Source organism: Pocillopora verrucosa, chromosome 6 (genome assembly GCF_036669915.1).
Source record: "Pocillopora verrucosa isolate sample1 chromosome 6, ASM3666991v2, whole genome shotgun sequence".
NCBI classification, from domain to species: domain Eukaryota; kingdom Metazoa; phylum Cnidaria; class Anthozoa; order Scleractinia; family Pocilloporidae; genus Pocillopora; species Pocillopora verrucosa.
This window is the reverse complement of record NC_089317.1, coordinates 8,089,140-8,117,111: the sequence shown is the minus strand read 5'-3', so window position 1 is coordinate 8,117,111 and position 27,972 is coordinate 8,089,140. Positions and strand designations below refer to the sequence as shown.

The 27,972-nt window shown below is 37.8% G+C and overlaps 2 protein-coding genes and 1 long non-coding RNA gene across 4 annotated transcripts; 2 read left to right on the top strand and 1 right to left on the bottom strand.

Annotated features, from left to right (window-relative positions):
* Positions 1-5,210, bottom strand: LOC131768761 (NKAP family protein CG6066-like; the record flags this gene model as incomplete). Its single annotated transcript, XM_066168875.1, is given in 7 exon segments — positions 1-626; positions 628-663; positions 771-833; positions 1,633-1,782; positions 2,618-2,696; positions 3,431-3,533; positions 5,181-5,210. Coding segments are annotated over 7 exon segments (528 nt in total), but the record flags the coding sequence as incomplete, so codon positions are not given.
* Positions 5,211-6,788: 1,578 nt separating this feature from the next.
* Positions 6,789-10,015, top strand: LOC131795253 (uncharacterized). The gene is made up of 4 exons (XR_010717976.1): positions 6,789-7,101; positions 7,416-7,568; positions 7,761-7,923; positions 9,022-10,015. It is a non-coding gene; the product is annotated as an uncharacterized lncRNA (long non-coding RNA).
* A 2,168-nt stretch (positions 10,016-12,183) lies between these two features.
* LOC131795251 (uncharacterized) lies at positions 12,184-26,774 on the top strand. 2 transcript variants are annotated; one of them, XM_066167978.1, is made up of 10 exons: positions 12,184-13,080; positions 14,505-14,555; positions 14,950-15,324; positions 17,581-17,835; positions 18,354-18,458; positions 18,976-19,068; positions 19,306-19,344; positions 22,515-22,715; positions 23,686-23,763; positions 24,480-26,774. In XM_066167978.1, the coding sequence occupies exons 1-10, from the start codon at positions 12,486-12,488 to the stop codon at positions 24,656-24,658; spliced, it is 1,971 nt and encodes a 656-aa protein (XP_066024075.1). In that variant the 5' UTR covers positions 12,184-12,485; the 3' UTR covers positions 24,659-26,774. The 2 variants fall into 2 exon arrangements, with proteins under 2 accessions (XP_066024075.1, XP_066024076.1); XM_066167979.1 differs by lacking the exon at positions 19,306-19,344.
* Positions 26,775-27,972: the final 1,198 nt, after the last annotated feature.

The following is a 27,972-nucleotide window of genomic DNA, read 5'->3' as shown; positions in this document are numbered from 1 at the left end:
TGGAGATTTCTAGAAGCTTTTATTTCTAACAAAATTACTCGTAACAATAGTAAACTTTGTCCCATTCCAAATTTGCATAAGGGTATTTATCTGTTAGTATCCCTTTTGCACTTGGTGAAATTTGCTTCTTACCCAGAAAATGTCATAGATTTGTTTGGAAGAGCTGTCGAGAGTTGGAACCAAGTTTCCGCTGCCCATTTCAATTTTGGGGGTGTTTATAATATCATCAGAGGGTGGATAATGCTATCCAACAGATAAAATTGTTATCCAGCAGATACATGTAGGTGTTTACAAAAAGGTGGTGGACTATCCACTGGAAAGAGATTAGTCCAGTGGATAGTATTATCCGCCTGATCAACCGAGACCACAAAAGAAGAATGCATTGATTCTGATTGATGCAAAAGCATTGCTTTGGCTGTCTATGGGTTGGACTTCCTCTCACTTCCTTCTCTGCTATTTGCATGTCCAATATTTGGTATGCCAGTCCATCATCAAGCAACACTGGAAAGAACAGTCGAAACTGGAGGAAGCTAATATAGCTGGTCGGGAGTGACATTTACTATTTCTTTTTGTTGATTTTCTGATGAATCATCTCCCTGAGGTTTGAAAAGATTTTGTTTTGTCTTGGATTGTTCCTCATAATTAAACATAGCCAATGCTCACCTGTTAAACAAGAAGTAAAAGGGTTACAAGTCAGTGAATGGCTGGAATCAAGAAAAATACCAACTGATGCTATGGACACAAAACAACCTACAGGCACATTCACTCACTTTTCATCTGCACTGTAAATCTGCTTCTCTTTTCTCAAACGTACAGCTTCCATGTGACGATGCCTAAAAGAAGAGACAAATAATAAGTCATTCAACTTTGTCCAAGTAACTGATGATATAATTTTAAAACCCAGTTAGATAGGCAACAGAGTAACAAGCTTCCATGTTTTTTGTCTTGTTTTGTTTTGTTTTTTTCACAGTTACAATGGAATTAAACACTGTTCGTTCTGAGTTGTATTCCCTAGAAAGATCCACCAGCGTAAGTCTCCCATAAGCTTCATCTTTATACACTGTGTTGTTGAAACTACATCCGGTGTGAGGAAAGTAAGTAGGAAAGGTGTTGCCAAAACCATTGTTTGATCGTTAACTCGTACATATATATGTATGTGCTGTTTGTTATGTAAACTTTTGGTGTTTCTTGTTTCAAATTTTTCAGTAATCCGTAACACCAAGCAAGTAGTTTGACTGAACTCAAGACATAGGAAGAACTGGTTTACTGCAATATTCATTCTCAATAAATTTAAGGCCTAACAGGAACTTATCAAGTAACAGCAGAAGCTGACCAGCAAATTGACCAGTCTGAAAAGGATAATTTGAAAGAAACTATTGCAAACAAATCAGCAGCAATTTAAAGAAGACAATAAACTTTCATGTACAGAGAGAAAACACAAATAGTTAGCAGTGACATGATTAGCAAAAACCCATGCACAATGCCATTGTTCCAGAGTTCCTTTGGATAAAGTGGAGTGTGTTACTTTTAGCACCACTTCTTTGGTCCAAATTGTAACAAGATTTTTGAGATAACTTTTGCACATAAGGCTTTAAAATACTCTTACTGAATGATTTAGATATGCTGTCACACCTGCTTCCACTTATCACATAACCAGAAGATTCAAATGTAGCAATCTCATCATTTGTGTGCTTGATGTCACCACAGCAAGGGATTTGCTTGCTTTCCTTCACACATTGTGCCATTGCTTCACCCTCACCAGGTAGCAGAGCTCCTCCAAAGCTTTTGAAAAAGGACAGAAATCAGTCAACACAAATGAACAGAAGATAATTGTCATGGTAACTCAGATGCCTCATATTCATTTTGGTCTGTGTGCAATTGTGGAATGAACACATGTCAATATAGTAATGTTCTGTAGGTTTGATTGAAGACCCTCTCAGGACTGCAAAAATAGGTAGATGGTAACTGGAGGAGGGTTGGGGATCTAGTGTCCCAACTTGAACAGTAATGTTTGAGAGTCAAATTTTTGGACATTAGTTTTTAATCTTGGACACTAGTGTACAAATATGGGCAGTAACTTCTGGCTTTGGACACTAGTGTTTGATTTTAAACACTGGTGTTCCATTTGAAACTCTAGCGTTTGAGGTTTCTTAAACTGGCCCATTATGATACAAGTACTCACCAGTGGAAACAAACGCAAATTGGCTGCCTTCTGAAAACTTTTTGAACATTTGTCTCTCTGGGGTCCGCTATTCTTGCTGATTGCATAACAGCAAACAAGTTACTGAGTAAAGGGGGTAAGATGTGAAAAAAATGGTGGTGCTACATTGATGGGAGAGTATAACAAGGTAATTTAGCATTATCAACTGAGTTGGTAATGTAAATTGGCCACCGTAAAGAGTTTGAAAGCTGACTTTTCGAGTGTTAGTCCTTGTTCTGTCCGTCCCTATTAATCAGTTACTGAATAAACTGGTCCAGTCTCATATCACATCATAATCTACCAGTACTTTCAGTTTAATTACCACAAATGAAAATAAAATTGTTTTGTACAGGACAAGATTCATAAGTTCATGATATCAGTTGCACTATCTGTGATTGTGATGATATTTGTACTTACTCTGCAATGTCTTGATTTCCTGTGTCTTGCTTCAGTGAAAGAGGCCCAGTGACACCATTGCCTCCCTCTTTATCTTTGTCTATAATGAAAAGAAGACAAATTAATTGAATTTTCCTTAACCCTTTACACCCTATCATCAGTATGTATATTCTCCAAACTGTCTCCAAACTGTTCCCTATTCTTTATAAGATGCTGACAAGGAGAATTTGTTTAACAATCTTTGGTTGGTGATCATTTCCTTTTTTCTTGTGACCTCGATGTTTGATTCAGGGGTGACATTATGTAAGGTACAGTACAGCTCAGAGGTGCTTGGTCCAAAATGCATGTGAAAAGCGCATTTCAAAAAGCGCACAAAGGCGTGCAACTTTTCAAAATGCACTAAAAAAAACATGTGCAAAAAAAGCTCATTAGTATGTACAACAGTCAAAAGGTCTAGTTTTGCAATACAAACACATGTAGCTCAAGACTCTACAGTCAATAGTGAATGTACTGTATAGGGTGACACAAGTGATTTAATCCTCTCCACCCTAGCCCCAGTATGAGTATCCTCCATATTGTTCTCTATACATTTCCTCAGGTGCTGACAAGGAGATTGTGTTCAACAATCAAGAGCTTCTTTAGTTGGTGATCATTTACTCTGGTGACCTTAATGTTGGATTCAGGGGTGATATTGTAGGAGAAATTAGATGCTAGTCACTCTTAAGTGTCAGGGGTTAATATTATTTGATCCAGTTCTTAGCATGTGATGAAGGGCTTGTGCATACCATTGCAATGTATTAGGGTGAGTGAATCTTCTCTCTTCACAGTGCTAACCTTTTCTTTTTATGGCAAGTTTTTCTTGATTTCTTTTTAGTAGATTTCTTGTGTTTCTTTTTTTTCTCCTCCTCGTTGCTGTCTTCTTCACTTTCACTTTCACCTACACAGTAATATTTCCAAAATGTTAACAATTCTTCATAAACATGCACACCAGCCTACAGAAATAATTATTATTGTATGTGCAGCATCCAGCAATCAAAGAGCATGCCTTATGAGGTCCACAATGGCTTTATTCATCATTTATTAGTGAATAGACTTAACCCTTTAACTCCCAAAAGTGATTAGCATGTAACTTCTCCCTAAAATATCCAAACATTAACCTGCACACAGGCAATAAGAATACTCAAACTAATCAGGTGGAAGTTGTCATCTTCATCCAACACCAAATTTTGGTAACTAATTTACAAGGAGATGTGTTGCAGCTGGAGGAGAGAATTAACAATCAGATCTTGGGACTTAAAGGGTTAAGGGCGTCCACTAGCCAGGTTGTGGGTAAATCTGCTAATAGCTCAAATTGACAGCACTGGATGTTATGTGTTGCCCCTTAACTTAAAATCTTTCAATCTAATTCAGTAAATGTTATTTCAGCCTTTACACCCTAACATCAGTATACACATTCTCCATACTCTCTCTCTATACATTTCCTAAGGTGCTAACAAGGAGAGTTTGTCTAACAATCAAGAGGTTCTTTAGTTGTTGATCATTTTCGTTATTCTTTTTACCTCAATGTCTAATTCAGGGGTGATAATCTATGGAGAAATTGTATGCTGGTCACTCTTAGGAGCCAAAGGGTTACACTGCAATTGTGAAAGGGAATCATAGAAAAAAAAAAGCTTACAAAAATTATCTCTGGTTCTTTTTACATATTCTTTTTCATCCTGTCTGCAGCTTAAGAGCCATCTTTGAAAGCTCATCATCAGAACTATTAAAATACAAAAACTACTTCATTCTAGAAAACCCAAAAATTACATGGTTTGATAGACATTTAGTGCCCTCCTTCAATTAAAACTCTTCTTTGTAATATATTTTTTTCCAGTCAACTGTCCTATTGGCTTATTCCAATAAATCTGCCTCTAAAAAAAGGTTTTCTCTTGTTTCAGAATACAGAGAGTTTCATCTATTTATTGCAGCAAAGATTCACACAGAAACTGTTTTGTGTACAACTCTTGCAGCAATCACTTAAAATATCTTCTCTGGTTGTTGACAAGCAAATTGTTAGTAATGCTTCTGGGGTTCAGTAAATTACTGGCCATCACTTTCTGGCCAGATTAAGCTACATAACATTCTAAATGTACAAAGAATGGGGACATTGTAATTTGGACAAGCCTATTTGAAATCATGGTAGCTTAGCACTCTCAATAACAAATAACATGTAAAGCTTTGAAGTACAAGAGATAATTATTGATTAATTGTCTTAAGGTGATTCCTCAATTTTGTACTGTGCATCCCATACTGTGCATAAAAATCACATAATCAGGGGAATCAGTGCATGCGCATTCGAGAACACAGTATTGTTTTTCAATCCATGGACTGGGTAAAGAGGTATGATGGTCTTTAGTTCTTAAAAGAGCACAGTGACTTATTTTATTGCATCGTTTTGGTGTGCAATTTATCCCCTTGAAATTGGGGAAATTAAAACTTCTTTGAATGGGAGAAAAGTTAAAGCTAGAAGCATGTACAAAGCATGTAACTTGAGGATGCAAACTATGACCTTAAAAGGAACAACTTGAGAAATGACTTGCCTTACATTTGCGTGGTTTTCCCACAAAGCATCTGTCAGTTATTCCATTTGCTCAAATCTTCCCCTCCATCAAGTTATTTTTAAGTGTTACTTTAAAAACCCTTGAATCCACAAGGAACATGTTAATATGCAATTGGTACACATGTACTCCACAGACTGAGTGTTTATGAGGCATTTTGGTGATGCACTGTTGTATAAAGATATAAAAAATTTACTTCATCTTGTTATTCATCTAGTCATGAGAACAGTACAAAACTGAATACCAGACCATGGAAATCCATGTTCTGATGCTCTATCACTGAGAATCAGAAAGTTCTATCTATAGTAAACTACAGTTCTCAGTAGCTCAGTAAAACAGAAGAATAAGTGTTGTCCCTTATGAGGAATTGAATCCCTGCCTTCTGGATTCATTGCCACAGAACTACAGAGAAGTATGCAATTCTCTGTAACTGAGAGGAGCATGGAATCCAAAGGTGTGCCATAATATTTCACATCAATATTGGGACTTGGGTTTCATGCTTATGACATAAGAGAAAGATATATACTTCCTTACTTCATTACAGTGCTTAAAATTTACCATCTTCCTTAAAACATACCTTACTCAGACTGACTGATGAAACGTATTCTTGTGACATACGAGAATACAGAGATATGCAACCCACTTATCCATGAAGCTCTCCGGTGTTGGTTTCCTTTTTCTCCTGTGATGCCTATAGTCGCAGAATAATAGATTTGAATATGGTACAACTTCCTATGCGTCAGCTAACAGACCTGACAAATTTAAGATTCATTTCTCGCCATGTCGCATCTTACTTCTTCTGGTGTTTTAAAAGTATTTAATGCGTTAAATTGATTTGATTGCCAATATAACCATATATGTTGGTGGGATAGAATGAAAGAAGGAGAAGATTTTGGCAAGATTTTAAGCAAATATGAGTCAATTCAAAGCGAATTTTCCTTACGAAATTTTGATGTGTAAGCATTATTCAATCAGGGCATTGCGTTCGCTAAGTATCATATTCGGTTGAATATAAACTTCACAATCAGCTTTAGTTTAATGCAAATAGCACTCAATTAAGTATATCGCCCTTAATCTAAGTTAAATGATTACGTTTTATCAATTCAGTTTAAGTAAAGTTATTACTTACATGTTTGAATAATAGCGCTCTCTGCTTCGGGCACTCTCTCTACTTTGAGTTCGACTTCTTGATTTTGAGCGAGATCTAGAACGTGTATAGTGATTGTTTTGGTGGGTATATGGACTACGGTGTCGATTTAAGACAAAAGTCTCTCCATATCTTGACACTGTTATCTTTAAAACTTGCAAAATCCGCAAAGTGACCAGGATAGCGCTAGAAAAATGGCAACGAGGTTGTAGTTCCAGGGCCCACGCGGTCGGCGTTTTGGCGTCATGTAGTAACTCTCTCGAAACGTACTTTATCATTTCACAACACAATTTGGAAGAAATGACGGTTTATCTTCCTATGTGAAGATATTTAGCATATCACTATCAAAATCATGGGGCTAAGTTCTGTTGCGTGATACAAATCTTTTTTGCAATCTTGTGAGTCACTATCCATGATACTGTACATAACGTAGGAGGCAAGACAACATGGCGATTCATGTTGTGTAGTTGGCCAAGAGCGAACGAAGAACGTGATTTAACGCTTATACGATCTGATTTGAGGCAGCGGAGTCGTTATTAAATTTGATTTAAAACATTTTAGTCGTAAATATGTCTTAATTCATGGTCTTAACCATGGAAGATCTCTGTAATCATATCAACCGCGCAGGAAAATGTGGTTGTTTATCAACATCATCAACTTATGCTCAGTCTCTCTCTGAAATGGACTTTGAGAGAGGAATATGGCAAGCTGCGCCGGATGGTGATGTAAACAGTGTTGGGAAATTTTTGGACAAATTTCTGGTAAATCGTATCCTTAAAGCGCCGATCAATTCTAAGCTTCAATGTCCTTCCCCTCTCCTCCTCCCTATTCGGGGAAACCCACGAGCATCCAATTGTCGTCAGTGTACAGAGATGAGTAGATTCCACGCCATAATAATAATATTAAAAAATTATCATGTTATTTTCGGTCGTTGGTTATTGACAAATCCCAACCCCACTTCCATAGAGGATGTCTCATGAATGTAGCTCTCACAATGTTACCTATTTGCCAGTCCCCTGCGACTGCACCTGCCTAATCTAGTTGTGAAATAAAAGTTTAGAAATGATCCCCACAGGTGAGCTGCAATGAAAGAAATTGCAGGAAAAAGGTTGAAGAAACTGCCACCTACGTACCTTGCTCTACTTGGCTGTTTCTACCAACTCAGCAAGGAAGCAAAGTGTCAGAAGCAAAGCAAATTTTGGAGTGTTCTTCATTTCCATGAAAGAAGGTTTGAGAAACATGGGTCACTTATACTGTTTAAAACTTTCTGGTTGTTCTGGGTGTCTTTTGTAAAGGAAATCACAACAATATTTTTTGTTCACTCAAACCAAAGTCATTGTACCTTGAAAACAGATAAGAGTTTGGCAAAGAATTATTAATGTGATTTATGGGTTATTTAGCTATGTCTGTTTTCTCTCAGAGGTCTCTCAGTTGCTCCCGGAACAAGGAGCAGATGTGAATGCCCAGACAAAGTCAGGCAAAGTTTCATCACTACACAGAGCAGCATACTCTGGTCACATGTCAGTGGTGAACCTGCTTATCAAATATGGTGCTGATCCAAGACTTTGTGACCTTTGCACAAGGTGACAATGAAATTGTTGTGGTTTGATTTAATTTAAAAGTGAGTTTCAACATTTAGGTGCAATTGCTCAAGTATGCTGGGCAGTCAAAGAGGATGTGATGTAATCCTTGGCTAAAGAGAGCGAGTCAATCTCCAAAATTTCCTGAGTACTCAAACTAAAAAAAAATTGTAACATAGCAAAGAATATTCAGACTCCCATAGGAAGTTGCCTGCTGGCTCAGGTTGGAGAGCACTAGACTTCCCTGCAGAGGGTTGAGGGTTTGAGCCCCAGACCGAACCAACACTCAGGGTCTTAATAAAAACAGCTGGGGAGAAAGTGCTGCCTTTGCTCTGACAACTGAAAATGGTTGGATGTTCCAGTCTTCTTGGATAAGGACAGTAGAGTACATTTTCTATCAACTTAAGTTAGCAGGGGATGTAAAAGAATGCATGCACTTCACACAGAGAGTAGCAAACACATCTTCTCCCAGTGTTGTGGTCTGACCTTGTGTCGAAATATTCCTATATTGAGGGCACCAGCAAAAATTTCCCTCCAATGTAAACTACTCAATGCAGTCTGGCTGTATTCCCCTGCAAAGTGTTTTAAAACATATTTGAGCACTTATGATGGAGAATGCACTATAAAAATGCATCATCATCATCAGCATCATTCCTATCAGGCCTCAATTCCATAATACAGCCTCTTAATCATCAAAAGCATGCTTAACATCTTCTTACTCTACCTCCTCAAACAGCAAAGGACCCACACTCCCAGGTGCATTCCTTGGGACATGCACTCCCTCTTAATGTCTTCAAGATAGCATAGAGACATTGGCAACTAACAACATTTAAAAGGGGAGAAGGGTGAAGGAATATCTAAACGTTTTTAGGGAGAAGTGTCCCAACTTCTTATGTTTGGGAGTGTAGGTTGTACTTTGGAGTCAACTTTATAGCCACTAAAAGTAACTAAACTTGCCTTGCTCTCCATACAGGGTCTCTTAAAGATTCGTGATAAGTAGGACTCCACTTTCTATCCAATTAAACAAAATAGCTGGTTAGAGAATCAAATGCTTAATAAATAAGCTTACAGTACTATGTCTTCCTTTTTCTTAAATTTCAGGCTGTTGAGAAGTTGCAAAAAGAAGTTGTAAGATTGTTTGTTGAGTTGGATTCCAGTCTTGTAAAAGTGAAAGATAAAAATGGAAGATTACCTTCTGACCTGGCATCCTCCAAAGAACTTGCCATGTTAAATATGCTTTAGCTACAAGAAACAAACTTATACTGGTACCCAACTTGTTCTTAACTAGGTGTGGTCCATTCTCAAGATTTGGAACTGCTTTTTCATGTTGGTTTTCAATAAGTTTCTTTCCATTTTTTAGGATAATAGACTACAGGTAGTCCCTGCTTTTCAGCAAAGTCATTTGTGCAGTTAAGAAACCAAATTTCCTGATGCATGGCACAGAGCTCTGGGAGTGACATGCACAAAAGTAAAGACGTTTCTAATTCATCTCGAACAAGGATTCAATGGCGGGACTATTTCTGGTGTAATTACCTTCTATTCCTGATATCATCAAATCCAACCTGGCATTTCTGTATTCATCTTCGTCGATGTACACAGTCAATCTCACTTCACCACCTGTCAGCTGCTCTATTTCCTCAGTAACAAGAAACATCCTTTTTCACTGAAAAATTTTTTTAGGGTTTTAGTTTTAATTTAGTTTAGGGTTAGTTGGTTCGATGGATTTCGATTGACTGATCCCTTTCACTTCAAATAATGTGAAAGTGTCAATTACCCCGATTAGTAGCCAAAAAAAAACAAGCCAATCAAGCTCTTCATCTCAAAAGGACACACCTCCATGAAAACGCAGCTGAGAATGGAAAAAAGAAAGAATCTTACGGCCAGCACTGGACTTATTTGCTAAATCTAAAGTGATTGAGGTCGCTGGTGATGGTTTTTTATCTCTTCAACTGACGTTTATCTCTCCGAACTTTGCCGTTTTAACAATTTTACCGAGTCAGTAGAATTGATGGATTTCAACTAATTGATCCATTTCAGTGGAAACGTTGCGATCAGCATCTCAACAATCGATCAAACAGTTTATTATTAACAAAAGAGATGTTTTAAGTTTACAAAACTGGTTTCCACATTACTCATGTTATCTTCAGTACGTTGCAAATGCTCGTGTGACAATTTGAATTAAACTTACAAAATTTAACAATTGGTTCATACGTCAGCGTGCGTCCATCGAGATATGAAGCACGCGGGAAGTTTGGAGAGCACGAAAGATGCGTATTTGCTCGAGGCGTAGCCGAGAGCAACTCTAGCTTCTTGAGTGCTCTCCAAACCTCCCAAGTGCTTCATATCTCGATGAACGCACAGCTGACGTATGAACCAATTGTTTTATAACATTTTCAACCCGATGGAAAATTTTTTCTCTCGAGGGATTTGTTTGCTGACAATGACAATGAGCGTGCACGATAGGAATATGAAGCACGTTCGCGCAATTGAATTTGATTACACAAATTTACTAGCTATGTTATAAACGTATTTGGTATGGGCGGCCGTCACCACCAAAAATACAAGGATGTCAAATAGATCAGCAAATACAAAGATGGTGTAAGGATCAGCTGCAGGATAGCATAGCGAATAAAGGAATGGCATGGCCAAATTATAGACAAATGAATAAAGGGGTAAGTTTCTAAAGAAACTGTGGTGCTGCGTCGGTGGGAGAGTATAGCAGGTAATTTAGTGTTAACAACTGGGTTGAAAACGTAAATTAGCCACCGTAAAGGGTAAAAAAGCTGACGTTTCGAGCGTTAGCCCTTCGTCAGAGCTCGAAACGTCAGCTTTTTTACCCTTTACGGTGGCTAATTTACGTTTTCAACCCAGTTGTTAACACTAAATTACAAATTATAGACAGTCTAGTTTTCCTTCGTGAAACAGAACACCCTAAACATTTTTTTTTTTTTGTATTTTATTAATTTTTATTAATTCAAAGTTACATACATTTTTGATAAACAAACATAATTCACATAAACAGACAGACACGGTACATCATATATCTACATACACAACCCACAGTTCCTCTTAGCTCTCCTCGGCTTTAAATGCAATATCAGCAGTGAAAAAAGAGGAGAAACTTACCGAATTGGTTCTGCTTTACGGCAAAGCGAAGTGAAGACTCTTCCATACACTACGCCATGTAATGGTTTCGTGTCAGTCTTCACGATTACGTTATGCCCCCAGCAGATCGCTGTTCCATTTGCGGTTTGTATTTTTGGTGGTTTCGGCGAGATGCCTTGGCGGCCGTCACCACCAAAAATACAAGGATGTCGTATAGATCAGCAAATACAAAGATGGCTTAAGGATCAGCTGCAGGATAGCATAGCTAATAAAGGAATGGCATGGCCTTCACGTCACGCCACGACGATTCGCCACAACATCGAAATATTTCAAGTAATACTAAGCAATTTAATGTTCAGATAGAGCGTCTGATGTTTTGCAAAGCTATTCGACCTAACGCTACACTATTTGTGTCAACGCTGTACCATTCTACATTACGCTGAGCTATTTCACGCAACGCTACACAATTTGAGTGTACGCTGTACCATTCGACATTATGCTAAGCCACTTCACGCAACGCTACGCTGTTTGTATGTACGCTGTACCATTCGACATTACGCTAAGCCATTTCACGCAACGCTACACTGTTTGTATGTACGCTGTGCCATTCGACATTACGCTGAGCCATTTCACACAACGCTACACTGTATTTATGTAAGCTGTACCATTCGACATTACGCTGAGCCATTTCCCGCAGCGCTACACCATATGTGTGTACGCTGTACCATTCTACATTACGCTGAGCCATTTGACGCAACGCTACACCGTTTGTGCGTACGCTGTGCTACTCGACGTTACCCTGAGCCGTTTAACGCAACGCTACACCGTTTGAGTACTGCATTGCAAATGAGTGCTAAGCTATTCGTAATTGAGCTAGTTCATTTCACAATCTCATGTTCCAACTCAACATGGGCTACTAGACCGTTTCTCATTTGGCTAAACTATTCATGTTTAGGGTGTTCTGTTTCACGAAGGAAAACTAGACTGTCTATAATTTGGCCATGCCATTCCTTTATTCGCTATGCTATCCTGCAGCTGATCCTTACACCATCTTTGTATTTGCTGATCTATTTGACATCCTTGTATTTTTGGTGGTGACGGCCGCCCATATATTTGCATGTGACGACGCGACGGCGATAGTTCATATGTTAATCTATACAGTGTCAACGGGCAAGTAAATGTGAACAAGTACAAATTGATCAAAGAAAAAGAAAAAATCAAAAACAAAAGAAATTTAAAACAATGTTTTCAAGATTCGAAACAAATGCAAAGAATTAGACCCTGCCTTAAGTTGTAACCAAACCCGTTGAAGATTGTGTGACTACCGAATCAATTTACAAAATTTATCTTGAAGGCAGCAGCGAAATTCGGTTCAATTCTGTTGACGAGCAAAGCGCGTCTTGATTCTTGATGATCACTTGTTTTCGCTAAGGTAATCTCGTTCCAACCTACCAACAGCGATGTCTGTTGTCGAGTACCTTCGACTATTGGATCAGTGTAGCAAGGAAATCGTTTGGCAATCTGAACGTGAATGGTTAAAACGTATTTACGGCCGTTTTATTCCTGATGGCTCGGCAGACGATATCACAGACGTTAATACGTTACTTAACAAGCTGGAGGAGAAGAATCTTTTAGGGATTGATCGTCTTAAAGTACTGAAAGAACTACTGAAGGGGATAAGAAAGTGGGATCTTCTTCGAATATTGGAGCGATTCGAAATGAAGAGAAAGGAGTACAGACAGTTACTGGAGCAGATAAGTCATGCACTCGAAGAGTCCAATGAACTGCAACGACTCATTTTAATCTGCAGACGAAAAAATCTGGTCGCTCATGAAAGAGAAGAACACATCAAAAATGTCAATGCATTATTGGCAGAGTTAGAGCAACAGCACGAGTTGGGGATAGAAGACCTTGGTATCCTGAAAACCATAGCAACCGAGATGGAGAAACCAGATTTGTGCAGACTAGTGGAGGAGTTTGAGAAGAAGAGAGAACAGGAAGAAGATGCTGAGAGGGAGAGGATAAAGTGGGAGGACAACAAGCGAAGAGCAGGAGGTAAGGAACAGCTTCCAATTGAATTACTTACTCTCGAATTAGTTTTTGAGCTCTTCGACCAAATGTTGGTCCTTAAAATCGAACACGAACACGAAAGTCGATCGAATTTTAGGATCTTGAGCGTTACGTTCCTTGTTAGACTTCAGGTTAAAGTCTGTTCAACCGATTGTCCTGAGAGTGTTGAGAGCTGTAAAATAAGTAACATGCTAGACTTTATTGTAAATACGAGTAAGAAGTCACTTTCACTTGCCCAGATGGAAACCAAGTTAAGTCGCTAGTAATGCCTATGTTGCTATTTGCGAGGCGAGTGTTTTCCTGCTCGATATTCCTGACATTTTACAAAGGTTATTTGCTTTGTTTTAAGTTCACAGAGTGTGTAGACGTGCGAACATTTTTTATTTAGTTATTTTTTATTTTATCGCAATTAGCACTTTCTTGAGGAAATCGATAGGGTGCTGGTTAGACATGTTTAAGCAATATGGCGGGAGAAGAAACTTTATTTCGTTCCCAGGGCCTCCTCTTTGTTCTTTGAGAAAACGGCGAGACGCTGGCAAGAGAGGGTTGCTCCAGATAGCAGGAAATTTTGACACCTTCTGTGCCTATAAATACAAAAATTTACTGGTCAACGCGGCATGAGACTCCGACGAGTAAAAAATGCTTGAAATTTGTCCTCCACTACGTTTTACTGATACTGTACCACTTTAGAATTAAAATGTTCTGTTAATCATACTCATAGGACATATCAACATTTAACATTAACATCCACCTTCCGAAAAACCGAAGGGGATAAGGTATGAATTTCTGGCGTTTAATGAACCTGCATGGTTGATTTACCATACTTGAATTGTTATTTATTAGAATTTACTTGAAAATTGCGAGGGTTTGCGTTGAAACTTCTGAAAAATGTTACGATTTAAAGCAAAATCTCTATTGAACAACACTTGGGATATATTAATTCTTTGAATACCAGTTATTTTCTCACAGAATTGTCCCCTCGCCGCGAAGCCTCACTCGATTTCAGAAAGATCGCTTTGTTATTTCTCAGCCGTAATTCGCATTACGTTTGAGAACGAAATATCGTTAACTCCAAAGCTAATTTCGTTACTTGGAAGGTGTTAATTCTCATCGTTTTAGGAAAAAGTATTGTTTAGCGTATGTACATTTCGTTTTGAGCGCCAAAAGGTATATCTCAATCGGGATGGAACAGAAAAACAATGTTGAAAGGGTTGAAACCTCGCGGTTAAACTCGACGGGAATTTGCAGCATGAATTTGCAAGTGAAACTGCACATGTCATGATATACATAGTACAGCCGTGAGTACGTAAGGATCTTTTTGCTTGGTTGCTATGTAAGAATTAGGTAAGACTTGTGCCCGTGGAATATTATAATTGTTTATTCAATGATTGATTTATTTCTCATTCCAGCTGGAGCCGCTCTTGTTCTTTCTGGAATAGTTGGGAGAAGATTAATAGGAGGTAGGACAGTATTAATTAATCTTGTTGAGAAGCAGAGCCTCATCATGTGGAACCTTAAACCCGAGACAATAAAACCCGCTCACACAGAGCAAGACCTGTAGAATACCTTACGTTTATGGTCCATCCACTTCTCTTTATTCACGAGCCTCTTTGTCGTCTCTCTCAGTAACGTATAACTTTCGAAAATAGCAATCCACTCTAATCTAGTCTTAGCTAGGCTCTCAGTTACTGGAGATAACAAAGAAGCGGGAAAGCGAATTACGCGAGAAGTCTGTGAAGGAGTGCTCTCCTTAGCCAACTCTCCCAAAACTTTTGTTTCTTTGCCTAGCTCCGCTTTTTCGGTCGACTCCACAAGCGGCTGATGTAAACCCTGTGATTTCTACATTTTTTACAGCTGTTACACCTCACTGTACTTTCCACAATCTTGTTGGTGGTACCGTGGTCGTCACTACATGGATGGTCCTTCGCAGGAGTCGCAACATGGAAGAATTTTCCAATGCTTTGAGACAAGCTGTTCTTCCATTGGGAAATTTCTTGCGTGCAATTGGTGAAGGATCGATCCGATTTACGATTCAAGCAGAAGATATTTTCGCTCTTGACGCACTATGGCAAAGTTATCAGGATGAAACACTACAGACAAATTTACAAGAGTTTCTTGTTACTGAGGAAATAGAGCAGCTGACAGGTGGTGAAGTGAGATTGACTGTGCACATCGACGACGATGAATACAGAAATGCCAGGTTGGATTTGATGATATCAGGAATAGAAGGTAATTACACCAGAAATAGTCCCGCCATTGTGCATGACTCCTTGTTCGAGATGAATTAGAAACGTCTCTTGTTGTATCTTATAACGGTACGAATCACGGCATCTAGAAGATATGATTTGAAAATTAAAGTTGTTGCATTACGATCTATCTAATATTTTTCCTCCTATACGATTTATTGAAACACGTCACGAGACTGTAAATGAACCAGCTCATACATAACCATCCAGTTCTATACTCTCGCTGATGTTTCTTGATTTAATCTTACCTTTCGTGAGATAACAGTATTCGATTGAAATTGCATCCAGTTTTGGCACGAATGAAGAGGCAAATTTGCGCGTTGACAAAGGACAAATATACGGTTACATCTTTAGCCAAGTGGGGTTGGGGGAAGTTACCAGCTTTAAGGATAACTGTGTTTTCATTGAGTTTTTTCCGCCCTTCTCCAAAACATCATGCACTACGCGTTATCATTATTGTGTACGAGTTGATTATATCTACATGAACTAGAATTCCTTTGTTCTTTTGGAGGAGAATCGATTTTAATACTTCTAAATTATTTGATAGGCGCTCTTTGTTCGCAAACGTACTTCCTTATCGCTAACATAAATTGTTTTAAGTCCAGATATTTGGGTTTGCAAAAAGATCCATGGTGCAGAAATTAAAATCGTATACTTGTTATATTTCATCTTTTTCAGCCTGATCTGTCGCGTGGGTTTAAAGAATACCTGTGAATCGCAACATCACTTTTTGTGTTTCTTTGGTCGACCGACAGATCGAGCTGGGAAAGAGTAGTTGCTTATAATCGATCAAAATGTCCAACGGGTTGTTCTTTCTCTTTACGTAGCAACAGCCTCTCGATTTATTATCCAAATGACAACCGCAATTCCTCCGCGAAAAGAGCACTGTGATATAAAAATCGTTGACTTCAAACGAGTGGATATTTCTGTTTCTAAAACTCATTCGAAAAGTAACTTTAAGTTGTGCTCAAAAATGCAATTTTCAGACAACTTAAGAGCAAATGTGGCCAAAATCGAACTTTTTCAAAATATAAAGGCAACAGCCAAAAAATCAATTCGGCTCATATGCTCAAGTTAGGTAGGCCTTAGAGAGAAACAAACTTCCTTTGGTTGAATATCTCTTTGTTTTCGGGAAAATCGATAATAACTGAGTTCCGCAAAAATCCCGCCTATGAAGCTCAAAATTTCAGGCGAATCTCGGAGCGTCGCGGGAAGAAGAGGTATAAATATAAATCTGTGGGACGTCGGCTAGTTAAAATATTTCAGTGAAATACAGCTTTTTTATACACTTTGCTCTAATGCACATCTGCAGTAATGAGCTATGCCCTTTGCAGATCTTTCGCTTTATCCACCTTAAACAATAATTAAAAAAATACCATGATTCATTTAATCTTGATACTTTTAACTATGATCAGGATTAGATGATTGTTTGCTCCTGTTTCGCATATTTAAAACTTGACCTAAGTTCCCGAAGCCACATGTTTTACAGTCCAATGTACTATTTTTTGAAGAGTTGTCGATTTCAGCAGACCTCATTTTATCCGACGTAAAAGTTTAATTAAATCGCGCTGAATCATTTCCCAAAAAAATCCTTTGAAGATCGAAAAGAACTGCACTTTGCCTTCCAAAAGCCAGATTTTCAGCTAATTATTTTGTGTGGCACATAGGTACATAACGGGTTACTTTTAACCTATTTTTTTGTAGTCAGAAGTTGGTTGGATAAATTCAATTCCCTTGTGTAAATAAATCGTCAAGGATTGCTCAAATTGCCGACAAAATATATTTTGATGCTGTTTTTTAAGATTTGGTACTTTTTATCGGTCCAGATAGTTTTTCAATTTGTGACGCAACGCTCCGAGATTCGCCTGAAATGTTGAGCTTCAAAAGCGGCATTTTGGTGGAATTCAGTTATTATCAATTTTCTCGAAAATAAACGATATTCAACTAAAAGAAGTATGCCGTGACTTATTTCCCATTGAGACTTACTAAACTTTGAAATATGGGCGAAATTAATTTTTCAGCTATGGCCACCAAATGTTTGACCATTGGTGACATTCGTTCTAAAGTTTCACTTACCTTTTGGGTTATTTGTCACTCGGATATATATGATTTATTTCCGAGAGCTTGATGATCATCCAAGTGAGGAAGAATGCTCAATGTCTCAATTCTCTTTTGCAAATAATGTGGAACCCACCGCTTCATTCAACATTATATTGCTTTTTTTGACTATAAATTTTAGAGATGAAACTTGAAGAGGAAAGAGGATTAAAAGAACGGGCAAGTTCTGATTCAGACCTTCTGAAAGAACGAAACATGACCACAGCCAATACAAGAGATCCTTTTCCAGAGAGGGAGTTTTTACCATTTGACAGAAAACTGCGAGTAGAAGAATATTTGGAAAATCTTCAAGAGACCTTCAGCGAAATCACACTACCGAGTGATAGCGGAGCTGGGACTTTGAGTAGTGCGACTTCTGAATATGGATTTGACAAAGGTGAAAGTGATTGTTAGTCTCACTGAACGATAATTCTTAACAGAATAGGTATGAGTTGCTGAGAAATATAGCTCGATTCTCGCTGACTTCTTATCATTGAATGTCTTTCCCTCTCGGCTACGCGAGTCAACTGTAATGTAACCATAAATGTTGATGTCAGAAACCTTACTTTCGTGTTAATAGTCTTGTCGGTTACTTGGGAAAACGCCAGAATCGTTGCAGAACTGGCCTTTTTACTTTGATGATAGTTGGGTGTAAAGACTGTCTCGAGAAAATGTAGCTCAGGTATGAAAGTACATCCTCCAATACTCACTCGAACACGAAGGACAAAAGACGCATGTGGCGCATGAGGAATCGAGTCTCAGATATTTGAATTCCGGGGCTCAGATCCACCACTGAGACTCTTCGTTGAGTTTGGCCATGAAGTGGTTGGAAACTTAGATTTCTTATATTTCTTTATCGATTTCTTTGCTGAGTTCAAAACTTATCATCTTCTTATTCTGTTCATAAATCCTCAGGAGACAGACTTGAAAAGCTCGACCAGGTTGAAGGGTTAATCAAAGATGTCAGTGAGAATTGGGACAGCCTTCAGGAAGCATACAGAAATGCATACCCGTACGAAGGTTATATGATCAATTGATTATTTTCAACGAATTAATCATACTTTTAATTAGTTGATAAGATGATTGACTTTTAAAGCTGTTACTATCACGGACAATACAAGTTTTCTTTTGAAAAAAATACACACGAACAAAGGGCTATCTAGATGAGGGTTTAATACTGGTTTAATATTCTTGTGCAATAGAAATTTAGTGCCTCTTCTTTCTGTTGGATTTCGCCTGGTGGTCATGTGTGGCTGTGGTTTAAAGTTAGTTCATAAAAACTGCGAGGCTTGTACAGGTTCTAATCGATAATGGTAGTGAGTTCCAAAAGACAGGAGCAGTATGAGTGAGGCACGATCCCCAAGCGTAAAGAAGTTGACTCTTGGAACGAACAAAAGACGAATAGAAGAGCATAATTAGCAGCTGATGACAATAGATCTTTAATATAGGGTGGACTACGACTGTTTCACGAATTGGAGACCATTCTGTTTGATATGAATTTGAGACTCAGAAATATTACATCCTCAATTTTTTCCAGGACGTAAATATCGTAGCATAGGGAAAGAATTGGAAAAGATCAGAATGACTCTAGGAACCTTGAGACAGATGGAAAAAGAGTGGATGATTGCAGGTCAGTCTCATAAAAATCGAATGGTTGACTCTAAAACCGTCACCATTAGTTAATTTAGGGATGGTACTTTATTATGACAGAGTGGCTATTGGTTATACTATGTACTCATCGATTCATTGGGCGAAACTGACCGAGAGCTAAATATTTACCCTTTCAGCTTGATCAAACTTAAACAGTAAGCATTTTATCATATGACCACCAAGTGTTGAAAATTTCAAAACTTTCGTTTTTCTCTAGGAACCTTGAGAGAGATAGAAAAAGAGTGGATGATTGCAGGTCAGTCTCATAAAAGTCGAATGGTTGAATCTAGAACCGTCACCATTAGTTAATTTAGGGATGGTACTTTATTATGACAGAGTGGCTATTGGTTATACTATGTACTCATCGATTCATTGGGCGAAACTGACCGAGAACCAAATATTTACCCTTTCAGCTTGATCAAACTTAAACAGTAAGCATTTTATCATATGACCACCAAGTGTTGAAAATTTCAAAACTTTCGTTTTAACTTAAAAAGGACGTACTTGGGTTCAAAAGAAGGGCGAACTGGACGACTGATATCAAGATTTCACTGTAAATACTTTTTTCCGGTGAGTCAGAGCAAGAAACTCATAATTCACTGAGAAGCGCAACTCATTTCCTCATTTATTTTACTTCAAGTTGAAGTTCACAATTTTAAATCGCGTTTTTGGAAAATACAAAATAGCCGTGTGAGTAGCGGGCCGGACGGTTTTTCCGGACCGGCTTTGATTATGATTTTCTTTGGGATTGCGCGCATGACGCCGTCATGTGATAATTCTACGTGTTACGTAGCTAACAGCGCCCGTGTGCAAGATGAAGCGATTCCTGGCTGGCCGATTGGGCATAACAGGTCCATTTTACCCGCTTGGGATTTCCCACTTTAACCCCGCCCAAGAAAAAAATTGGGAGCTTGTGCAGCTTTCTGATTAATTTTAATCAATGTTTTTGACGTTTACCCATCAACAGTGTAAACCTATTAAATCAGCTGTTTTTTTTTCCAATTTGTCAAGTAATATCCAGCGCTCAAAAAACCCTTAGCATGTTTATTCTTACTTAGTGGCCTCCACATTCCATATACGTTATATTGTTCAGCTGAAAGGTCAAGTTAAAGGTCAAGATGAGCGGATATAAGTCTCGTTCATTGGCTGCGGTCCATAAAACGCACAAAAAAAAAAAAAAGAAAGGAAAATCGGCCAATATCCAGCCATCTTTACCTTAAAGTGGTCAATAACGCGTATGGAATATGAATGAGAATGAGTTAGAATAAACCTGTTAAAAATCATGGCATTACTAAAGCTCTTGCAAATTAGGACACTCTTTATGAATCATATTTTACAGTAGGTATCGCTGTATATTTATTTGCCTTTGGATCTGAACAAACACAGGCATGGCGCAGAATGGCCGGACATGTTTAATATTCATACTTCATTAGCAGTGCATTAGCATAACAGCAACGCGATGGAGCGCAAAATTTGAAAGCCGATAATCAACATTTTAAAGGAAATGGCGCCAGAAAAGAACGAACACCTAACTTTGATTTTCATTCTAAATGGGTCTCAGTTGGAAAAGTCAACACTTGTAGGCTGCAAAATCAAGATGGAAGTACACTTATTTAATCGAGACGCTCACGAGAAGGACACGACTTCTATAAACTATTGAAAATGTGAATGTGTTAAAATGTGAATGATTTTGTAACCATTCTACCGTACATGACAATTCAAAACTGTTTAATTTCTATTTTAAGTTTCTAGTTTCTGGTCCAACTTTTATGAACTTGTAACTTTCAAAAGTTTCTTTATAAAGGAAATACAGATACTAAGCTAAAATATCAAAAATAGCGGAAAAGGATTTACTTGGAATTTGCGCTCGCTGTATTTCGTATCACATAATGAGCAGAAAATGAGCCATTTTGCTCATTAATATACATGTATTCAGCTTCTCTAAGTTCCTGAATCTTGTTTTAGCGCCGCCTTCGCCGCTCCCTTGGGTGTTCACTAATGGCTAAAATGTACTTTTCAGTCTGCCGGATTTCGTTGTGGTCTCTGACGAACATTTACGATTGCAGCCGACTGTCAGAGTTGTAAGCTATCACCAGAGAGAGGAAATATGTTTGGGACTCGGAGTGGTGATTCAATGTGCAGATAGATATTTGACGTTGTAACCAGCTTTGCTCATGTTCTGAGTAATCTTTCAAATCCTGCACAATGGAAAGAGAAAGATGAGTGTTGGAGAATTTCACTCGTGAGACAGCTGCCAAAGCCTTTTGGAATAACTAAAATAATGATAAATTTTTGAGCATCGGTGAACGCGTTTATCGTTGTTGGGTTTTGAACATCGATTTGAATGAAACATTTCATTGCTCACATTCGAAGAGAAAATGAACGTAAATCAGCGTGTTAGGCCGCTGAGAGCACGAACAGAACGGAAAAAAATTTTGCTCGCGCCTTGTGGCAAATAATGTAAAAGAATTCACAGCAACATTTCACGCTTAAGGACTAATTGATATTTTTGTGGCTGTGTAAAAAGTCAAGCGCCGCTGCGAAAATTTGAGGTGCGGCCAAAACTATTTCAGCCACCAAATTTGTCTAGCACAGGATAAAAGGAAACAATGATAGAATAATATTTTTAAATGACAGTATTTTTGTCAAAAAACGAAAAAAAACAAAACAACAACTACAATATTTACCAGTCAACTTTGAATATGAAGGTTTTTTTTTAATCTCCATTCAGGCCAGTCAGTCTGAATTAGCCAGCGGATGAACATGATACAACCAAATTCTTATTTCGTATTTGGTATGGCTCAGACTTGCACTTTTTCAGAACTTGAAAGCTTACTGTATCGGCATAGCAGAATTAAGAATTTGTTCATGCTTAGTGTGCGTATATCGAGTTACAGATGCACGCGGGAAGTTTGGAGAGCACAAAAAATACGTAAGAGTAGCTCGAGGCGCAGCCGAGAGTAACTCTAGCTTTTTGAGTGCTCTCCAAACTTCCTAAGTGCAACCATAACTCGATATACGCACAGCTAAAAGCATGAGCAAATTCTTTTATAACAGAGCGACAATGAACAAAAATTGTTCACGTCATCTTATTTACGCACGGGCGTGCGTAAATAAAGATTTTGTTCATAGCAGGTCAGTAGGACTTACATAGGGCAAGCACGCGCGCTATGTTATAACAGCCCCTTTTAAATTTCATTCATCCCTCTTCTGGCAGTTGATTCATTTAAACTTGCATTAGGCCTCTTAGAATCAGTCGGCCTTTTATTGGAATAAATCTACTGATTTAAAACACTTAAAACAGCAAACCCTAATTTGAGCAGTTCATGAGCAACCATCATATTTCTCTCAGATAGTTTGTTTTCAGTATCGTGTTTAATTATTCTGTATTCGTAAATAATTTTTTTCTTTTTTGTTACATTGTAGAACCTATTTTGACATCGTCAAGCAGTGCTGAAGCTGTTATACAACAATTGAAAAACTCTCTACAGCTAGATCAAGGCTTTTTCAAAAATCCAACCAGAGAGGACAAAAGAGCTATCCGTGTCTTGGCAAGAAAAGCCAAAAATTTAAAACGATTCGACGTGTTTAGTTACTTAAAAGAGATCACACCACTAGGAACAACAGGTTTGTTGTTTAATATCATTTCCTTTTATCCTTCTCAATACTTATCAATTGATTTTTGAGCAATCATAACCATGATGCCTTGTGAACAAAATAGTCAGAAGGCCTTTAACATCAAACTCTTTTTAATCCGTGAAATTTAAGTAGGAAACAATTTGCATAAAAAAGGAACACTTTGTTTGCAAGACATCTTTGGATATTGCATATGTCATGTTCAGTTGCAGAATAATGTCCTTGTTACTATTTGAATCTAAATTTGAATATAAGTTATCGAGTTACAACGTTATATTACGCAATATAGATTCGTAAACTACTTGAATAAAATACAACGGAAGTATGGAAGGCAAACGTGGTATTTTGAAGTAACCCAGAATAAACCAAAACAGAAAATACCTTCCGTTAAACTAATTTCGCACTAACTTGCTTTTAAAAGTTTTGAATTAAGAATAGGGGAACCATTTATAGAAAGGAAAATTCTTTTCCTGACGTGGCCGTGACAGTTATCATCTATTCCTCTGTTCCCTTGAAAACACGCAGCCTTCTGTTTCGAAGCAGTTGTAGAGCATGAAAGACAATGGAAATGTTTACAAAAAAATGACTGCGGGAAAACTGGGCTACCGATCTTCTCGCTAACTAGCTAAGAAAAAAAGTATCAGTTGTGTTAATGATAAATGGTGTAATTATTCCGTTTCGCTCAACGAAAGCTGAAAAGAAAAATTTAGTCGCGAAAAAACAACGAAGTTCAAAGTTCTTATCAACACGGCGAAAAAACGCGAGCGAGAGGCAATACACGTGATGAAAGAATCAGCAATGATAATGGAGGAAGGGGGGGCGGTCCTCATGAATTCCATAAATCTTAGTTGCGAATCATTTGACTCGTGTGGTCGAATCTTTATTACGATTCTATGTTTGTGTTTGAAGCCATTGATTCAAAGTCAGTATTTATTCCTAAGGCGATTCTTCTTTTCTTCAGGTCCTCAGTTACCTGAGAATATGCTTATCAAGGAGATACCAGGAGATAATGCATATAATCTTTCAAAATATTTGAGAAGTAAGTAACCTTTTGTGAAATAGTCGTGAAATAAGAGCCACTACAAGGAAATACATTTATTCAATGGCCTGTGGTATGTCCCAGGCTATCGACGTCACGGTAATAACAACTTTTTTCGAATCCAGCCTGGATTAAGGTGACCCAATTTGAAACGTGGGTGCTTCCATCTGCGACCCAATGGTAACCGGCCGAGAGACACATTCCCTTTGTAGTCACTTTTATTGAACCAGTAAACTTGTGGAGTCACCCCGTATCATGTAATGGACCCCTTTGCACATTTTTTCAGTCTCATACTTTGTATTGCTTCTTTGTCTCTGTTCATCAGGAAAACAATAGTCGCAAGGCGTTTTAACAACACATAAAAAACTATATATCACCAAAAAAATTATTAAATTTGGTCTTCTCGTTTAAATAAGAAATATTGAAACAGCGGAAAAACTTCTGTTATCACTAATGAGTCTGGAATAGTGTCTCTACTTTTACAACTACTCTACCAAAGTAGGTTGAGTGCATCACATAGACCCGTACTAGAAATGAAACCATACTGCAGATATGTTATTCTTTTTTCATTACAATGGTCCATGAGGATAATCCTACTAGCAATTCATAAAGTAGGTCACTCATACAACTTGATGGTCTAGTGGGCGTTAAATTATAAACAAGTCATATTCCACGACGCACAATTAAGATGAATGTTTGTTTTCTCTATTCCAAAGTTCAGGTTATAGCGGAGAAACTGGATTTGAGACTAGAAATGATGAGAAGCCGAGAGGGCACTTCCGTAATGGATGCTCTCACCAACCGACACGACTTAAGAACAGTGGGTGAGCTGTATGACTTTTTATGTGAACGTGGGCTGTCTTACGCTGCCGATCGTCTTCTCATAAAGATTTAAATATCTCAACGCTACCAGCCCACGTGAATCTCTCGATCTCATTTTTTCTTACTCTATCCTATGAGATGATGAATCAGCTCACCCTTACCACAGGGAACAGATGATTTGCTGCTAAAGTCAGTCATACTAATTTGACATAATTAACTATTCCTATAATTCCTCCGACTGAGTCAGTTAGGTAGAGTTGGTTATTTTAAAAAGCTATGTTAGTATCGGAAGGTAATTTAATATTGCACATAATTAAAGTTGGCATTAAATTTTCTCTACATACACAGATACATCAACTTTATTTATACACGACGAATGATAAAAGCTAAACGCTTATGGGGTCATATGTTTAGTTATCTAATAAAATTAATAAGAAACTTAAAAAATAGCTTAAGGCTCTTAACAAATACTAAAACCTCATGTAAATACAGTTGTAATATCTTAAAATCCAAAAAAATATCTAAAATCCTGATTGTTAAAATCAACTGTAGAAGCTGATTCTACTTTAAAAGTGAACTCTGAAATCTTTAATTTTACTTAATCTAGAGCTGATAGTTCTACGTGGCTCAGAAGCAATATCAGAGTTTTTCGATGTGATTGCATTCCAGAGGAATGCCCCTCTATAACTAATAGATTGCTGTAAATAACCAGATGTAAATCTAGGTACAACAATATTATCTGTCCCCCTAAATGCATAACACGACACCTTCTTGTTAATGATACTAATACATAACACTTAAATAGAAATTTCCTGTACACTCTCGGGAAGAGATCTTGATTTTCTCAGCAGGTTAAGCTTGCTTGCGAAGCTCTTTTTCACTTCTGATAAGTATGGTGACCATGTCAGTTTGTTGTCGACCGTCACTCCTAGTAAGCGCGATCTTTCAACCCATGGTATCAAGTAGCCCGCCATAGAAACAGGCGGAATAGGTCCGATATAATTAGTCATGAGTATAGCCTCGCATTTTTTAGGGTGTGGTGTGAGCCTGTTTATGAGACACTGACTGGGTCCCAGATTCTACTCTCATTAGTAACTTACGTTAGTTTTCTAACCGACGCTAGAAATCATTACCTATAATTATTATTTTAAATAGTGCTTGTCTTTGAAATGGTAGTAGCAGTAAAATCTCACGTTTACATGGTGTTTCCATCGGGTTAGAACTTACATTTTTTTTTTAAGGAATTAATTAAACTAACTACGCTAGCTAGAAAAACCGAAAAAAAAACTGTAGTCAAAGTCAAACCTGCTTTTCAAGAATACCGTGTATATTAATGTTGTACTAAAAAAGTAGAGGATCTCAGTTTCAAACATGAGCTTTCTCAATTTCATTTCAAACTCACTTAAGGAGTTGGATTGTTTGATTTATTTCGGGAAGCTTTTCCATAGCATAGTCCTGCTAAAGCTTAAACTTCGTTTACAACAATTAAACGAGTTTTATCTTTAACCCGTTCATATATAAACGAGCTGTTGTATTTTCAAACCATAGAGGTGCGAGAGTTTGTTTTCCGACCAGCAATTATCAAGTGCGAGTTCATGGACGTATTTAACCAAAAGAGAGAAAGCCGATAGGCTTTATCATTACACCAACATTCCGGTGAAAGATTATTTGACGGGTCTGGTAGCTTCAATTCTCGGCAAAATTTTCAGGACATCAACGAGAAAACAGCTGAAAAAAATAAATCCAAACCGAATTCATTCATTGAGGCTGCAGTTTCAATATTGCTTTAGCGGCTGAGGAAAAGCTCAGAGAGTCGCAATTGGAATACACATACATATATGAAATATGTGTTTAATCTATTGTGAAAAAAAATATATGTATATATTTTTTTGCACAACAGATTAAACATATTCATAAAGCCTTTTTCTCCAAACAAGTTCTGATCAGAATAGTAGATGTTCGCATGGCAGATAATAGCTAAACTATATATTTGCACTTTTTATCAGTCGCCGATGAATAGTGTGTGAAGTTTTCGACGCGCATGGAGGCTTTTAGGTCAGAATTTGGCAGAATTTGAATAAATAAATCCTTACATTGGGATTTTCATCCTATCTATATGATAATCCTTATATCAATGACTGTGAAAAAATTGTAACGATTGATTTGAATTTGCAAGAAATAAAGATTAATTGTGGAACAATTGTTCTCATGCATTTGAGAGAGAAATTAGTCCCCACGAATAGCACCGCATAAGGGGAAACGAGAGTCAAATGATGATTACACCCCTCCCCCCACCATACCGTCATCTCATATGAGGGCCACACGTCAGCGAAAAAGTCTGTCATCAACTTAGGCTTTCAAAATGGTTTATCATCCCATAATAGCTCTTCATGCTCACGTAGGTGGGTATATCTTTAGAAAAACCTTCGTCGGTTTCACCGCCGATAAAATCGGGAAAAAGTTTTCTTTTTGCTTCAGTGAATTTGCTTGTGCTCCTGGTTGGAAGTCTTATCTTCAAAAGAGTAACCTCCTCAACCCTTTTATGATAAACATGGCAGTTCCAGTGTTTCAATGACCCTGGTTAAATTTTTCTTGAGCTTAACGTTTAGTTGGCTTCGCTATGGTTGGATATATCATCGGGCTGAATGTGGCGACATCAGTATTTATTCAAAACTGGTGAAGTTGTCAATATTAATTAATTTACCATCCAATGCTGCTTTGAGCTACCGCAGCTAATAACGGTGAGGCGGAAAGGCAACTAATTAACAAATAGATTCCGAGTTGCCGTTGCCGATCAATAGATCATAGATGACGTCAAAATGTGGTAAGAACAATGATGTTTTTACCACATTTTGACGTCCTCTGTGATCTATTACTGAACAGACGCACGGCAACTTGGAATCTATTTGTTTTATATAATAAAAAATTAAAATATACGGAAAAAAAGTTTTAATGATGACGTTATCTATACGTCTGTCCTCCAATAGATCATAAGTGAGAACCAATCAGAATGCGTGCATAACTGAGCTTATTATATAATTAACAAATAGAGAAGCCTTGACTGTGCTCTGTTCTGTTGTAAAGCACGCAGGAAGTGGCTAGAGCACGAAAGAAGTGTAGGGGGAAACACGAGACGTAGTCGTGTGTTTCTCCCTACTTCTTGAGTGCTCTAGCCGCTTCCTAAGTGCTTTACAACAGAACAGAGCATAGTCAAGGCTTCTCTATTTGTTTTATAATAAAGAATCCGTTAAATTCCCCAAGAAGTACTTTCAATTTTCAAAACAAATCTTATTTCAAAAGCGAACAACAGTGTCGTCAGCATGCTCTATGCTCTCATAAAGCACGCTACAATAAGCCAATCAGAATTCCTGTTAGAATGGTTCAAAT

Bases quoted from the DNA above. Each gene is read 5' to 3' on its own strand.
- LOC131795251 (XM_066167978.1), top strand. From the start codon at position 12,486: ATGTCTGTTGTCGAGTACCTTCGACTATTGGATCAGTGTAGCAAGGAA. The intron at 17,836-18,353 runs GTGAAAGTGATT...ATAAATCCTCAG, and splicing joins TGAATATGGATTTGACAAAG to GAGACAGACTTGAAAAGCTC. The intron at 19,345-22,514 runs GTCAGTCTCATA...GTTACATTGTAG, and splicing joins AAAAGAGTGGATGATTGCAG to AACCTATTTTGACATCGTCA.